General features: G+C 49.8%; 1 protein-coding gene across 4 annotated transcripts in view; it reads right to left on the reverse strand.

The window, feature by feature from the left end:
* The window catches only part of Tbc1d2 (TBC1 domain family member 2), a 44,722-nt gene that overhangs the window by 3,188 nt on the left and 24,363 nt on the right, over positions 1-17,171 (reverse strand). For 2 of the 4 annotated variants that reach the window (XM_023705458.1, XM_023705457.1), the window contains exons 4-8: positions 15,738-16,133; positions 10,872-10,982; positions 9,974-10,152; positions 8,465-8,971; positions 3,697-3,817 (exon numbers count right to left, since the gene is read on the reverse strand). In XM_023705458.1, coding sequence (XP_023561226.1) covers positions 3,697-3,817; positions 8,465-8,971; positions 9,974-10,152; positions 10,872-10,982; positions 15,738-16,133 — 1,314 coding nt within the window. The remainder of the gene's footprint in view (positions 1-3,696; positions 3,818-8,464; positions 8,972-9,973; positions 10,153-10,871; positions 10,983-15,737; positions 16,134-17,171) is intronic. The other 2 variants (XM_023705459.1, XM_023705460.1) reach the window with 1 other exon arrangement.

Here is a 17,171-nt window from a genome sequence, read left to right on the forward strand (position 1 = left end):
AAAAAAAAAAAAAAAATTCAAGTGAAATAGCAGAACACACATGAATGATTCCATGGACAGAAAGAGGTTATGTTTGAGAGAAAAGACCACCAAAGTAAAAATATTCTTGAAAAAGTGAGAGGGGGTATGATGAAAATATGCAGAAGAGCCAGTCATGGTGGTGCACACCTGTAATCCCAGCACGCAGGAGGCTGAGGAAGGAGGATTGTTGCACATTTGAGACCAGCCTGGGCTACAAAGTGAGCTCAAGGACAGCCTGAGCTGCATAGCGAGACCCTGTCTCAAAAAGAAAAAAAAGGGGGAAAGACCCAAAAATGAGACAGCAGGAGACTGTCAAAAAGCAAGCAAACAAGCAAGCAAGCAAGCAAGCAAGCAAGCAAGCAAGCTGCTCTTACAGGAAAATACCAAGAGTCCTATTAAAGGTTCAATTGCAATGGATGATGATTCTCCAAACCTCCTTTGTATATAATACATAGCAATGGGCTTTCAACAAAGCCATGAAACTTTTAAACCTGTTTTGCTACATGTAGACCAAGCATCCTGCATTAAAAGACCAGCCTTTGGAGTTTTTAAAAAGAACAAATATGTAAACACAAGGAATAGAAGCGATTATTGAAGGTCCCATGTCATGTGTGAAGCAATTATTGAAGGCCCCATGTCATGTGTCTGTACTGAGAGCATCATTCTTAGTGCTAATTGCATTGCTGAAGCTGAGATGCCCATCTCTTCTGAAGAGATGATCCTGTTTCCTACTGAGGACATTTCTAATGAGCTTTTAGAAAGGCTATATTTCAAAAAGTGGCATATTTTCCTCTTTTGGTTAGCATTATAATTAGATGAATTGATGAAACAGTTGAAGATACTGAGGCACAACTTTTAAAAAAAAAATTTGAGACAGGGTCTCACTATGTAGTCAAATTTCACCATGAACACACTACATAGCCCAGGCTTGCCTCGAACTCATGGCAATCTTCCTGGCTCGCTTCCTGAGTGCTGGGATTACAGGCGTGCCCTACCATGCCCAATTTGAGGCACAACTGTTAAATAGGACTAATTAATTACAGTGGAATGAAATTTAGGTTGACAAATCTACCCATGGGACAGGAAGGCAAGGCAATGCTTGTTTTTGTGCAATGTATTTTTCAGGGGGATGTGCATGAGGATATGTCATGTGCACTTCTGTTGCTAACCAACACCACAGCTGTACAACTGTTAAAGCCTTTGAATGATTGATTGCACATCAGAAAAACTAAATAGCTCATTTTGTGTTGCTGCATGCACAGATGGAGTGCCTGCCAGGACTGGACATCTTTCTGATTTTACCACTCAGGTTAAAGAGGTTGTTTCTGAACTACGCACTATGCAGTCCATAAGAAGTGCTGGCTAGGCCAGAAAAAGTCACCTGAACTTAACAATGTTTTGTAGGATGTGACTGAAGTTAGAAAACACATTAAAATATTGCCTTAACTCAGTTCTCCCAACCACAAAAGACCCTGCCATGGGGAGGAATGGATCTGCAATCCATTTGTGACGAGCCAGGTTAAGTTGACTTCATGCTAGAAGATCTAGCCACAAAAGCACTGGAAGGCCTGCTTCTACTTCCAACAGCCTGTCCTTGTGAAGCAGGGTTTTTTGCAGTGACAGAAACTAAAACAAGATTACAGAGTAGACACAACATAAGCAGCATCTCAGGTGTTACTCTCCCAACACTTCTAGATTAGATGCTGGGAACCAAGCTCACAGGTTTTATAATTATTTCATTTGTATTATAATGTAATCATAGTAGAAACAGAGTATACAATCAATGTAATGCACTTGAGTCTTCCCCAGACCATACCCCCATCCCTGGGGGCAATGTTTGTCTTTGATGAAACAAGTGTTTGGTGCCAAAAAAATGTAAGGACCATCTAGCACAGGCTCCTTCCCTGGCTTATTTTGCTTCCCTCTTCTATGATGCCCTATTTTAGTTTCTTCCTCTGGACTGTGGGTGCTCAGTTCTCTCTGACCGAAGTCCTAGGTTGTGGTGTCCACCATAGCAAGCACCCAGCGGCTTCCCTCCTTTCCTGACCCAGAACCCTGGGACTGCAGTGGAGGCCCACAGGGCCTCCAGCTCAGAATCCCAGGCACCACACTAAGATGCCACTGAACCTCTTGCAGGATTCATGGATGAATTGAGGTGTTGTCTGAGATGTTCATCAAGACTATTAGGCAGGAGAAGGTGGAGGAGAATGAGATAGCACTGGCTTCCCTGGATTGATAAGTAAACTAGGCAATGGACTGGCTTCCCTGGATTGATAAGTAAACTAGGCAATGGACACATGGAGGTACATTATAATATTTTCTCCATTTTTTCTAAATATGAGAAATTCCCTATAATTAAAAAAAAAATGCAGCTTGGACATGGGTAGTAAAACATACCTAAAATTCAGAGATGTTAAGACATGAAGAAGAAATACAGCAATTTTCCTGATTTCAGGGCATGGCCATGGGATGCAATTCTGACCATAGGCAGAGCTAAGTAGCTCCTCCCTTTTTTGCTTTTTTTCATCTAGGCCATAACACAGGGCAGAGGATGGTGTAGTACTCTTGTGAGCCAAGGTGATAAGCATGAGGTTGAAAGTCCAGGCCAGGGACGACAGAGTAGGGAGCTGAAAGGAGGCCGATCCCCAATGCCATTAAGGAGCAGGTATCACCTTGTCATCACTGAGAAAAATATTGCCCCATCACCAAGTAAGGTGGCATTCACATGTAACCCAGCATGCAGGAGGCTGGGGTTGGAGGATCATGCTGAATTTGAGGTCAGTCTGGACTCTATAGTGAGACCGCTTCTCAAGAACAAAAGAAAACAGTGCCTTTACTAAAGTCCCCCTTAGGCTGGCTTCCCTCCCAAGTGGCCAGATGCAGTCCGTATGTGGCTCCCACCTACTCTCTGAGAGCTCCTGAGTCTTGCTCTCTCTCCTTAGTGTGCACCTGAGCATCCACAGTCCAGGACCTCTGGAGGTGGGCATTCCAGGAGGAAAGGATGGCGGGCACATGGCAGCGATACAGGGGAGGAAGTGGCCTCTCTCAGTAAAGCAGGCAGGGCTGACAGAGCAAGTCAAACTGGGAGTCAGAGAGCAGTAGGAAATTACTTTGCATTTATGTAAGCCCATGAAGCAACCCTATGCCCACTCTAAAGTGGGCTGACTTGGGGTTTCAGACGGTACCAAGTGCCAAGGCCACACAGCGGGCCAGGGGAGGGCAGGCTCTGGCCCATGCTCTGCCTAACTCCACGCCCAGAGGCCAATGGTGCAGCAGGAGATGCCAGAGGCAGCGCATCTCCGTGGATATGCTGCTGTGTGCAGGAAACATCATCTTGCCTCTCATGCTCCCCTCCTCCCATCCTGCTGACCCATGTCCTGAAATTCTTCACTGACAAATGGCAAGAGACTAGATTTTCCCCTCCCCTCCCCAGGAAGCCAAGGAGCTGAGATTACCACCACATTAACATCACTGTTGCTGTGGGCAGAGCCCTAGCAACTCTACAGGTGTCAGCTTGCCAGGCCCTCCCACGAGCCCAAGAGAAGGGGGACTATCTGATAGAAGGAGAAATGTGAAATCTGAGAGAGTCCTACTGTCCTGATATTGACTGGCTTCGAGGAGCAACTCAGGGATCCTGGCCTGCATGGCCACAGGTGCCCTCCCTGCCCAGCTTACCTGGGATGCCATAAGAGTCTTGCTGTAGTACTCAGCTGGCATGATGCTCTCCACGATGGCCACCAGGCACCAGAAGGCACTCTCCTCCTCCTCCAGGACGAGCAGGGCAATGGCCGCCAGCCTGGCACAGGAGGAAGAGGCCTGAAGTGACATAGAAGCTGCAACCCTGCCAGATAGCTAGTGGCAGGGTGATCCAACTGGTCCTGTGTTAGCGCCCATCCATACTAGCAGCAGCCTAAGCTCATGCCCTAACCAGGCTGGTGTCCCTGCACCAGTGGTGTGACAACACTCTTCTGGAGAGGATGGCCAGGGTGGTCTTCAGAGCCATGGAGATCAAGCTGCCTGTGTGTGAATCCTGGCCCTGCTGTTCTGGCCGCCGCAGAATCCCACAGGGCTGCGTAAGGATGAGCTGAGGCTGCACATTCGATGCTTAGCCCAGGGCGTGGTCTTGCTGGGCTGTTTATAAATGTAGGTGTTCTCACCTCTACTCGCGTGCTCTGGGACATCTTGGAGCCTTGCTTCCAGGCTCTGCAGTGGCTGTGGTGATACTCCCCTCCCCAGGTTCTGGGCCTTCTGACAGAGAAGATGCCTCTAGCTCCCTGCTTTCTGCCTGACTCACAGCTCTTCTCTCCCAGACCTCCCCTGCAAGTTATCATAAGGCTCAAGTGAAACTGTGGGTAAGAAAGATAGCACTTTCAGGGCAGTTGGGAAGAATTCCCAGGAAGTAATATTTTCTCCACTTTGCCTGTTTTCCCTCAGGGGTGCATCGGGGGCCAATCAAAGGACTTATTTTCCAAAATCTCTTCCTTGGACCCCTGGCTCCTGATTGGAACTGTGGGGCTCATAAAGACACACACTATCTTAGAACACCTTTAGGAAATCCTGCGGCCATGGGAGCCTCTGCCACTCTAACCACTTGGGGCGGTCCGGTCCTGCAGGTCTCGAGCCACTCTCACAGTACCCCCGAGGGGCCAGGGGAGAACAGTGCTCCTCAGCACCCCTGTAGTGGACAACACCTTAGCACTAGACACGGGGGCTCTACAGACTCATAGGCATTTAAAGAGACACTTCACTGCCATGGTAGTTTCTCTTCCTTCTCATTAGAGTGGATTCATTACCTCTGTTTCTTCTGAGGTTCATGGCATTTAAAAACAAGACTGAATCTCAAAACTGAATCCTTCCTTCTTCCCCAGTAGTTTGGGAAGGCATTTCAACTCTGGCTCAAATATTTGTACAAACCTTCCTGAGTCTGAGCTGGGGGGGGGGGGCAGGAGCAGGAGCAGGAGCAGGAGCAGGAGCTGGAGGGAGAGGAGGAGGAGGAGGAGGAGGAGGAGCAGGAGCAGGAGCAGGAAGATAGTCACAGTGTCCTGGGAAAAAGGAGGCTGGGAAAAGCAGCCTTTAGAGGTTACTGAGGTGAAGGATAGTCAATGTGTAGTACACGGGCCACCACTCACTTTGTGTATGCCTAGGAAAGACAACTGGTGAATTGTGGCCACATTCCCTTTATTTCTGCCCCAGGGGAAAGCTAACTAATTGATCATCACTCTTTCCCCTAAGTCCAAAGCCTAACTCAAAAGTTCCCTCAGGACAGGCTTTAAATACTTGCTTTCTACTGGTCTTCTTTGATAAACTTCTCATTAGAAAACTGAGCCCTAAAGGGTCAGAGTAACTGGCTCAACATCACAGATGGAGCAAAACCCAGGATGCCCAGCCTGGTGCTCTCCGCTTGCATCTAGGAGTTATCTGCCAGCCCTGGCTGAGCCTTCTGCACACACTAGAAGGTCAGTTACCCAGGCTCACTCCCACCAGGCTACAGCTGGACTCCAGCTATTCATGGTGCCTGCACAGGAGGGGGGTGCATCCATGGGGAAAGAAACGGCTATTTTTAAAAGGTTCTACTAATTTTCATAGGGAAATGGCTTTAAGGCCCGGGGAGATGGCTCGGTGGAATAAGTACTTCTCTGGGAAATGGCTTTAAAAAGTTTGCTCTACTAGATCACTGCTGTGTTATCTGTCACTGTAACCAGTCTGGATTTGTTGCCTTGGAAGTAGGCTCGGTTGTCTTTGAACACACATGCAGTTCTAGTGACCATCACTAGATGGCAACTGAGACAAGCATAAGGGGCCTGCAGCTTGGCCTTCAAGGCCTCTAAAAGAATATACCACATTTCTACATTTCAACAGGCTTTCTACTACGTGTAGCTTTCTATTTAAGGCTATGCTATCAATATTTGCAGGAATACCAAGTATCTGTGATGGCATAGTACACACACACACACACACACACACACACACACACATACACATACACACACACAGAGAAAGAGAAAGAGACAGACAGAGACAGACAGAGAGACAGAGACAGAGAGAGACACACAGAGAGAAGATTAAAAGCTCTCTGGGGGCCTGGGAGATAGCTCAGCAGTCTAAGTGCCAGACCCAGGTTTAATCTCTGCTACTGCACACTGTGCTGGCCCTGGAACCCCAGGTGCACAGTGCCTGCCACCAAGATCAGGTGTGGTGGTGTATGCCAGTGCTGGGGAGACTAGGACAGCAGGATCACTATGAGTCCAAGGTATGTAGCGAAACCTGTACCAAACACATAAATAAATTGTAAAAATGCTCTCTGGTTGTCTCCCACCTCTCCTTCTTTGTGGCTCCTGGGCTTTCTGGAGTCAGGCTGCCTTTTTTTTTTTTTTTTTTTGCGGAACCAGGGATTGAACTCAGGCTCTTGCACTTGCCAGGCAAATGCTTATTCTACTGAGCTATCTCCCCTGCCTCCTTCCACACAGGGACCTTCCCTCCTGCTGTGAGGCTGAACGCAAGGCCCCTCTGCTACAAGGATTTCTCTTGCCCTTCAGCATGGATTGCTCTCCAAAGATCTATGGCCCATGTATGGCTACTTCTATCCCTGAGAGGTCACACTGGATCAGGAGAAAGGGTTTTGGGGTACTCTTGGGCCCCCTCAGCCACAGTGCCTGTTTAGAGTGAGGGCGGGTGGAAGGGGAGCAAGAGGACTGGGGCCTGGCTGCTACGTGTGGCAGGGTGTGGGGTGGGTCCCTCAGGCTCTCAGAATTTGCCTCACTTGTTCAGTGGGACACCAGGGCTCACTTTACGGGTCTTACAAGAAGAGCAAATGATAACAGCTATATAAAGCACTCTCGAGTTGTGTTACTCCTATCTGACCTTTGCATAAAATGTGAAAATTATTCATACTAATTTCAGCTTCTAGCTCCTTTCACAGCTTTCTTAACAAGGCTTTGCAATTTTTGTACCTTCTGTATTTTAACACATTCAGACAGAGGTACAACCAGACTTTTGCTCAACTATTAATGAATGTAATTTTTTTAAAAAAATGTATTTAGGACAGAGATGACAGGGTCTCACTACATAGAACTGGACTCATAGTGATTCTCCTGTTTTCAGCCTTCCAAGTGCTGGGATTACAGGCACGCCCCCCACGCCCAGTCTCAATTGCTGTCTCAGCATGGCTCAGGGGTGGGGCTGGCACAGCATGCTGGGGAATCACACTCCAGCTGCTGTGTCTGCCTAAGCAGGCACTTTAGTCCGCTAAGCTATCTGGCCAGCCCCAGCTCTTAATGAATGAATGAATGGTCTACAGACATTACCTGTAGCCAATACTCAGAGCAGCATGAAGTCTTGGTTTTCCAAGGGGTTTAGATTGAGAAGCATCATTGCTGGAGTTTCACGCTACATATACATGTTCAATTTTACCTACATTTGGGTTGGAAATGAGAATAATGAAAATATCTACCCTTGGGAATCATTCAAATTTACATAAGGACACTGAATGTTGACTCTACTAAATAAATGTCACACACCACCTATTCTGCAAAAGGAATGGAACTGCTTATGTAAATTTTGCTCAAGTAATGTGTCTTTAAGCAGAATCAAAACTTGCTTTGGGAAATACTCAAACTATGCTGTTTCTATGGATTAACTGGGGGGCTCAGGAAAGGAAATACTCTATGGCATTTCTACAGCAGCACCTAGGGTGTCCACGAGACTATCCTCCCAGTTTTAGAAGGGGCAGCCCTATAAGCCCCTCTAAATGCAACCTCATTTTATTCCTCCCCTACTGATCAGACCAGAAATGGGAAGTAACCCAGACGGGGCCATGTGGATACCTTCTTTGGACTTTCCAACCTGGACAGAGTGGCTAGACTTGAGAGGCAGGATGGGAAAACAAGCCAAAGACCTGTGACTCCAGGGCTGAGACGTCCACTGACAGCCTCAAACAACCACATGCGTGCAAAGAGTGAGTGAGCAGAGGCTGGTGCACCAAGAGGAGAGATCAACATGCAGAACAAGGGAGTCCAGAGTGGGGCCACTGCAGAGTGCAGCTGCGAGCCATGCGTCTCAGGGTGGCGCTCACTGGAGAGAATCCAGAGACTGACCCAGGGCTGTGCTGAGCTGCGGCCCTGCTGGGCGAGTAGCCTTTGCCTGCTTGCTTTTCCTGGCTTCCTTCAGGCCCCTGTACAATGTCTTCTCTCCTTGCACTGCTCTGGGCTCCCTTGGTGCAGATGATCCTGATCGGGCCAGTTCTGCACATAAACTGGGCTGCACTAACCACCCTATGGTTTTGGGCGACTGGCACCTTTCAAACTTAAAGTGGACAAAGGGCTTGAGCTCTGGCCCTGGTGTCCTGGGCTCACACTTCTAGGGTCTCAGGATATCCCCAAGAGTTGTGGCAGTGAGTGCTCTGGTAGGCAAAGGCCTCGTCCTCCTTGGGACCACAGTGGCTCACCTGTTCAGGCCCTGGCAGTACCCGATGGTGGGATTCTGCCAGGAGAAGGCCAGTAGTACCCGACGCAGCTTGTCAGGGAAGCTGGAGGTTGGACATGTGAAGTGCTTGTTGTTAGGGAAAGTCCGGTTCAGGTCCAGCTCGATCTGGCGGGCAGCAGGGTGCTCACAGGCCCGACCCTGACTCAGCAGCTCCTGGTAGCAGCCTGGGGTGTGCAGGTGCTGGACACGGCGGTGGACCAGCCACTTCCAGACGCGTGGCCGGTGCTCATGGGGCACTCCCGCGCGCAGCAGCTGCTTCAGCTCAGCCGAGGGTGCCAGCTCACCCAGCGCAGCCCAGCGCTGCTGCAGTGGCCGCTCCACTGCCTCGAGCTCCAGCAGGTGGTGGGAGCGCACCTCCAGTGCTTGGATCTTGGCCAGCAGCTTTAGGTCTTCCATCTCATAGTCAGGTACTGTCAGGAAGCCATACTCGTCATACTCACTGTCAGCAAAAGTCCATGTTAGCCACACCCTGTAGGAAGAGCCCTTTCCTAGTTTAGGGGTAGATGGGGAATACTAGGTCAGGCATTGGCCTTCACTGGCCTTGGCAAGGCATGCAGCTCTGGGCAGAATGTTGGTTCTCCTAGCCTCAGTTTACTTACGTGTATAGTGGGAGAACTCCTATTTTTCTTTCTTTCTTTTTTTTTTTTTTTTTGCGGAACTGGGGATTGAACTCAGGCCGTTGCGCTTGCCAGGGAAGCACTTATTCTACTGAGCCATTTCCCCGGCCTCCCTATTTTGCTTTCTGAAGACCCAGTAAGAGCCTCTGCTATAACTGCTGGAGGCCTGGAGGTGCCTGCTGCACAGACCCAGGAGATGCTCACTCATCCCTTGCAGCATAGGGTTCTCTGAGTACCCCTGAAGCCTTCTGCTGGGGAACCTGCCATGTTGCTGCATTACCCCATGTCCCATAGCTGCCAGGCTCCAGGATGGCTGCCAGTGACAAGCAGAGGTGGGAGAGCTGGGGCACACGACAGTGGACTTTCACATACTCAGCATGTATTTGCCCTTGCACATGCCTGTCTGAGCTATCCCCACCAATTCCAATGACCCTGCCAAGCAGGGGTCTTGGCCTACATCTTATAGAGGCTGAACAGGAGGCTCAGAAAGCTAAAGTGACCTATCCTATGTCATTAAGAGAGCCACGCCTAGCCTCAAAACCCCGGCTCCTGCCAGTGTGCTGTCTAGCCTCCAGGGACCTCTCCTGCTGTATTATATACAAGTACTTGGGATCACTGTGTGCAGTGAAGAGCAGGGTTCAAGGAGGAGAGAGCGATTTGTCTCCTCTCTTCTGGTCTGTGACAAGAACTCTTGGGAGGGAGCCCACAAGCTGCACAATGGACTGTGTGGCCTTGGGCAGGGTGCTGCTTCCTGAGTCTGCTGTCTACCTCTGGCCCCACACTCATTTGTCAGGAGCCCCACACACAGCAGGAAGGGCAGCAGAGTCCTGGATGAAGTAGCCAGGACTACTCACCTGACAGGGCTCAGCTCCACACTGTCTGCCGAGGCCACACCAGTGTCCCCCTGCAGCGCCTCTTGGATGAGCTGCCGCAGCAGCTCAGAGCACTCCCCAGCCTTGGCCTCCTGCAGCCTCCGCAGCCCTGCCAGGTACTTGCTTTCCACTTGGCAGTTCCTGGCTTGGAGGTAGGCGCACTGTGGGAGGGGCAGGGGGTGGGGGGTGGCTGGTCAGGCCACCAAGGTCTGAGGCCTGGACGGCAGCAAAGCCCTTGCAGCTCTCTTCTGCCCTTCCCTCAATCTGTACACAGAGGAAAGGATAGTGGCCCAGCACCAGGGGCTTAAATCAAAGTAGGCAAGAGGAGATCTGAGAGGAGAGAAGGGAGCCCAGGCTCTGCACAGCCTATAGTGCCCTCTTAGTTCATCCTTGCTGTGTGGCCTATGTCAAGTTACTTAACCTCTCTGTGCCTTAGCTTCTTCATTGCTAAAATGAGGGTAACACAGAGTCTGCCTCTGGGGATGATCAGTGACACAGTACTTCTTGTTTCTCCATCATACCCCTGTGCTTCCACCTCTGGCTTTCTTGCATCTTCTCCCCTGGCCCAGAACACCTTGGATCCTCTCCTGGAAAGCTATGTAACTGCTCAGCACCTTTCTTTCTGTCTTTTGAGATGGGGACAGTGAAAGTCAACCCACAGCATAGTCACAGCTTGACTCCAGCTCCACCTCCTCCTGGGCTGACTGCCTGCTGTGCACTTGGGGACAGCAAACAAGCTCATTGGTCTTGATGGGACCATCTCCACAGGGGCCTGGAGAAGCTGACCCAACCTTGCTCCTGAGGGGTAAGGAAAGTGGGCTGTGGGTGGCATGGAACCGTGAGGGGTGGGTCTGGAGATGTCACTAGCTCCCACTCACACCTTCATCAGCAGGGCCTTCTCCTTCTCAGCCACCTTCCTCCAGATCTTGGTAACCTGGTGGATCTCAGAGTTGAGGAAGCGGTTCTGGGTCTGGTATGCTTCCATGTCGTCCTAAAGAAGAGAGCAAAACACGTCAGGAGATGTACCACAGACATCTTCCTGGACTTGAGGGACATGCCCTTAAGTGAGCTATCAAAGCTTCTTTTCCTGAGAAACTCCCAATAAGTCATATTGGGAATTCTAGAGCTGGGTATAGACACCGACATCTATAAACCAAACACTTGGAGAAGGCTGAAGCAGGAGTTCAAGGCCAGTCTAGGCTACATAGTGCATTCAAAAACAGTGTGGACTACATAGAGAGACCTTGTCAAAAAACAAAACAAACAAACAAACAAAAAAAAAACAGAAAGAAAAAAAAAAGAAATAAACAAAAGGAAAAAGATCACCCATAGCTTCCTCTATTCTTGTTCCCAACATACTTGGTAGAGTGCTAGACCTGCATTTCCGATCCTGGCTCTGACATCCAGGGCCAGAGGCTTTAGACGCATCCCAAAACTACTCTGACTCTGTCTCCTTGTCTGTAAAAGGGGCAATATCAGCTACCCCACTAGGCAGTAAGGGATATTCTAACACATGCCAACACAACAAGTGCTCAAGTAGTGTCTTTTTAAAAGCAACACATTTTATCAGATACTTGAAATCATGCTGCAGAAATTTTTGGCAAGGTGTTACTTTACAAATACTGCTTTATGTTGTTCAATAAGTTTCCCAATGATCATTTATTCTGGTGCTAGGGATTAAACTCGGGGCCTCAACCACACTAAGCATTGCTACTGAACTACCTATTCACTCCCCCACCACCACCTTTATTTCTTATAAGAGACAGAGTCTTGCTAATTGCCCAGCCTGGCCTTGAACTTGCAATCTTGTATTGGCTTCTCAAGTAGTTGAGTTGCAGGGGTGTGCCACTGTGCTCAGAGCCAGTGATCATTTTTAGTGACTGATGACTCTTCTACTGGGTGAATTTATAACTTACTTTTAGACCTTGAGCCACCATGTTTCCAGCTGGTCTTCGATTGTGAATACTGCTATGATACACGGCTGAGCCCACAGCTCCCGTTCCGTGTGCACTGCCCATGGAGGTAGGGCAAACCCACTGCTGGAGCACAAACAAGGCTTGACAGACCTTGGAAAGGGTCACACAAGGACCAGGGCTACAGCCACGGGTCATCATCTTTATTCTTCTGGGAAGGACATCCCAGAAGCTATTCAAACAGTCATGCCTAAGGATGCAGGGTGTGTTCTCCTTCCACCCACCCCTTCTTTTCCTGCTCAGGAAATGCCCTGGGCTTGGGAGGTGTAGGGGGTGCTAAGCTAAGATAGGCCCTATGTGCCCAGACAGGAAAAGAATCACTTGTAGCATGTGACACTTCATCAGAAGAAGCCACATTTGCCCAGTCCCCAGATGGCCTTAGCCCTTGCTAGGTGGTCTGCATTCTGGCCAACACGACCCTCAAGGCCCTCCCAGCAGATCCATTTCCTACTTGAGGCTGCTGCCCTTTGCCCAAATGGCTCACTCAGAGAAGGCCTCTGTCTTTGGGCTCCCGTAGCTGGAAATGAAGCTCTAGGCTGACTCCCTCAGGTGGACTCATACCTCTGATGGGCTCCCCAAGGTGTCTCCCACTTGGCTATGGCCAGCTCTCAGTAGCCTGGTGCCTGGGCCAAAAGGCTGTGCACTGCTATGCTCACTCTCTGCTCTCCTGGCCTGGAGCTTGTCACCCACCTCCCCAGGCCTGTCCTTCTCTCTAACCATGTTCCTAGGCTGGATGAGAATCCAGGCTCCGTGTCTCTCAGAAATGTTGCTGGTGAGTGCAGCTGTTCCTCTGGGCAAAGCTGTCTGCTCCCACTTTGACTCCCACTTCCTTATCCTTATGTAGCAGAGAGCTGTGAGGTCCTGCCAGAGAAGCCTGTTGTCTGTGGCACAAGGACTGACCTCCTGGAAATGGCAGATTTCCCAGGATCATGCCCCAACCACATGAATCTGACTTTTCAGTATGTCTCCCCATGTGGCCCCCTTTCCCACTGAAAAACAGCCTCCCAGCACCTCTAGAAAAAATGTTTGTCATCCCTGGAAACACAGAGGATGCCTCAGGGACCCTAAAGGGAAAGGAACTTGTCAGTGACCAGGCCTAGGTCTGTGGGTTCAATAAGTGACTACTACAATTCCTGCCTGGTCACTCGCTGAGCTCCCTCCTACCTGGAGGCCACCAGAAAGCCCATATTCTAGTGTCCACCTCCCAAGGAGGTCCTCTGCAGTCTCCAGCTAATACATGTAGGCTGACCTGCAGGCAGTATAATAGGACTTTAAAGATGTGCACACTGGCTGAGTGCCATCATTGCTGCTGGTACAGGTTAGGGGCAGGGATGGTGGGGTCACATTACTTGTATGACATCCTTACTTTACAGCTGAGGAAACAAGCACTGAGTAGGGATGGTCCTCTGTCCTGCAGCTGGTGTGGGGCAGGGCTTGGGGAGCCAGGACCCAAGCCCAGGTTGGTTGGCTCAGAGTGAGCACCAGCAAACACTGCCGACTGCTCCACAACATACTGGCTGCCGCCTCTTTGTTACCTTCCCATCATAGCTGAGAAGTGTTAACACTGCATTCAGACCTATAAATCACTCACAGGCACTTCCAAGGCTTCTGTCACATGCAGTGCCCTGCTTCCACTTCTAGAAGAGGCACCAACGTGCCCAGACTGGGGTGGTGTGAGCACCCTTGGAGCAGTAGTAGAGAGGGTAGCAACAGAGCAGCAACCATTCAGCAGTAGTAGAGAGAGGGCAGTGACCCTTCCATTCAGCTTGTTGCCCTGCCTTGAGTGTTCTCCTTGGCTCAGAACTGTAGGGAGGAAAAACAGAAACCTCAGAGCAGAGAAAGCCACAGGACAGTCACTAGCACAGCAGAAGACAAAGGTGGAAAGGGGGCCTGGAAGCAGAGAGCAGCAGCTGCGGCCTTTATTGGATCAGGAGCTTTCCTCTGAAAGTGCCTGGGGGCTTTCTGTGGATAGCAAGGCTGGTGCTGTGTGAGGAGACCTAGGGCTTCTGCTGGCTCCTTTCATGTGTGACTCTGGATCGGTTTATTCCAGAAAAGGAGGGGCATACCAGGCTTCTGAGTCTTTCTGGCCCTGGTACTCCAGAGATCAATGATTCTGTTTTTAAAATGATAGTCTCCCATTCAAATATTAACCAGGCCCAGCCTTGCTTAGCTTCCACAAGGGGACAAGACCAGGCACATTCAAGGTGGTTCCTGCAGGTCCAGCCTCGTCTGGGTGGTATGGCCTAAAATGAGTTTCCAAAACAAGGCAAGCAAGAAACATGCAAGCTCTCCAGGGCCACATTTAAGGACGATAGGTATTTGAGGGATCTTCTAAAAGCTAAATTTTAAAAAATGTCTGCTACATGCAACTCAATGAAGCACAAGACACTGGAGGATGATCTAAAATATAAGAACCACATGGATGTGAATCACACTGCAGTCTCCTTCTATCTGGGCTCACTACTAAAATAAAAACAAAAGATGTAAATTCAGGGCATACCCAGGCTCCTAGTAAAGTCCATGGTGCCAAGCAGCTCTTAGGCAGCCTCATCTACCTTCTGGCCTCTGTGCCACTCTGCTGAAGACTGGGGCTGGGGCTGGGGCTGGGGCAGGGCAGAAGAACGTACCCCACTGACTAGAACACATTCCTAGCTGTCTAGCTGCATCTGCATGTGAAACCTTTGGTTTTGTTCTAAACCAGAAGACTCTGATTTAGACTAATAAGCACTTCTAGGACTAGTTTTTTATATTATTTTTAGCTTTTGCAAAGAAAAAAAAGAAGCTGGGTTTCAGGTTCTCTTCCTTTATTCTGGTTAGGCTACTTGACAGAGGTTAGAGAACTTGCCCACAGCCACATGACTAGCAGGAGGCAGAGCATGGACTCCGGTGGGAGGCCTCCCATAATGGCTTGGCTGCTGTTCTGCATTCCCACTGCCTCCTTCATTTGGGCAGCACTGGCCCTGGCTCTACACGGCTGCCTTGAGGCACAATGGGAAGTATGAACACCCTATGGCTGGGTGTTCCTGTGACAGCCTTCTAGAGAGGAGGCTGCAGGCCATGGCAGGCACTACACCTCAACTAAAGTTCCTGGTGCCTGTGTGTCAGTGGGTCCTTGAGGGCTGGAGCAGCCTGGAGAGACATGGGCAGAGCAGGAAAGGTGAGGTATGACAGGGCAAGAGCTACCATAGAAGAGGCAGAGTGGCCAAAAGGCAGCAGAACAGATCAGCAGATATGAATTCTAGCCCAGTCCTAGTGCCCCTACCTCCAAGGAGGCCAGATCAGTTTCTTTGCTCAGTCTCAAAATTACTTTCTGCAAGGGACTGCTCCAAGGGCTGATGTGAGGAGAAAGAAGCATGCAAAATGGTTGGCCCACAGTGAACATCCGACCAGTTCCATAAATGGGACAGAGATCACTGTCATCATTACAAGCAAGTCACAGCTAGCACAGGTCACCTGAATCATGTGTAGGACTACTGGAAGGGCAGCCCAGGCACCTCAGAAATTTGGGGGTGTTGGAACAGCACTAAGGCAGGCTACTTAGGTCAGGCTCCAGACTGTACATCCTGGATCTTTCATCTTGAATTTGATAAGTTATAGACACTTGTACTTTTTAGCAACCCAGGATGTCATGAAATGAAGACAGTGAGGGAGCAAAAAGCAATTTTTCCAAATGTACCTCTTTCCAGTATGACTGTTGAGCTGGAGGGAAACTATTGCTCCATCTAGAAAACCATTAGCATTGAGACAGCATCCTGAGGATGGGGAGGCCTTACCTTCAGATGCTCCATCCTCTCCTCCTGGCTTAGGAGGTCCCTGTCAGTGGGGTTGGGAGGCAAGCGGGGCTCCTCGGGGGGCTGCGTGAAGTCCTGGGTGACCTTCTCAGACAGCTTGCAGATGACCTGCTGCTTGGCCTGGTTCTTGTCCATGAGCAGCTGCACGTGCTCCTGAAGCTCTTGCACCTCCCGCTCGCGCAGGCTGACTGAGTGTGCTAAGCTATCTCGCTCCTGCTCCAGGGCCTCCACTCTCCGGCCAAGCTCTGCGATCTGCCGCACCTGGTGCCGTACCAACTCCAGCCGGTCCTTGTCCTCAGCTGCAGCCAGGAATGAGCTGGAAGCCCTCTTCTCCTGCTGGGCAGCCTCCAGTGCCTTGTGTAGGATATGCACCAGCTCCTGGGCAAGGAGAGGGAGCCACCTGTGAGCTTGGGAAAGGCCTGTCATGTACCAGAGGTGCCCACATGCTGCCACCAGGCCTACTGACCCCAAGACATGCCCAGCAGTGCCCTGAGCATCTCATCCCAATACTTACTTCCTCCTTCTCTGCTGCTCAGGGTGCAAGGTAGGCACAGGACTTCCCAACTAAAAACTCAACTTCCCAGCAAGTCACACATAGGGGGAGTCAAGCGACTATTCTGCTTAAATAGTAAATGAGTGTGACATGGGCGGCTTGTGGGTTACCTCTGAAACCACTGGACATGTGCTTCCCTAGTCCAGTTCCCTTTCCATCTGGCTCACAAATGGAATGGCAAGAATGACAGCAGTCCTCTTAGACCCACGAGTGACACATGAGGATGGCAGAATAGTTTCCCTGCCACCTGTCAGCACAGAATAGCTCATCTACCTCTCTTTTCTTCAACACAAGAGAAAGAAACTTCAAACTTATATTAAGCCAAAGTAGTATGAGGTATCTTTGTTACAGCACTGAAGCCATAGTCTGACTTATACAAATCCATTTCAGGGATAAACAGACTGGTACCCAGAAGAACAGAGTGAGATTTGGTTCCAAGCTACCCAGACTCCAATGCCTGGGCTTAGTCAGCTATAAGCCCTGGGGTGGCAGCTCTGCAGCATATAGATATTCCTTCTCATTTTCTCTCTGTGGCAAATATTACTAATTAATCATGATATTATTTCCTGCAATGCCAAATTGAGGCCTCAAAATCCTGCTTAATATAGCATCCAGTCACTTCCAATCAGGCTGAGGTTATTAGAGAGGAAATGCATTTGCAAGCCTGCACAAGGCCACAAAGAGAGCCTCATTTGATCTTTGTGCCTAGCTCTCTCAGTCTGCCAGACAATGCCTGGGGGACTGGTGCAAGGAAATGCCTCAGTTTACTCCTGGGTAAGGGTAACTGATCATACAAAAAGCCCAGGTCTGCTGGCTCACTCTTCCTAACCTTCTAACCTCCCCAGGTCTCAGGCTGTCTTTCT

The sequence above is a fragment of the Octodon degus genome, unplaced genomic scaffold (genome assembly GCF_000260255.1).
Source record: "Octodon degus isolate 3935 unplaced genomic scaffold, OctDeg1.0 scaffold00221, whole genome shotgun sequence".
NCBI lineage: Eukaryota > Metazoa > Chordata > Mammalia > Rodentia > Octodontidae > Octodon > Octodon degus.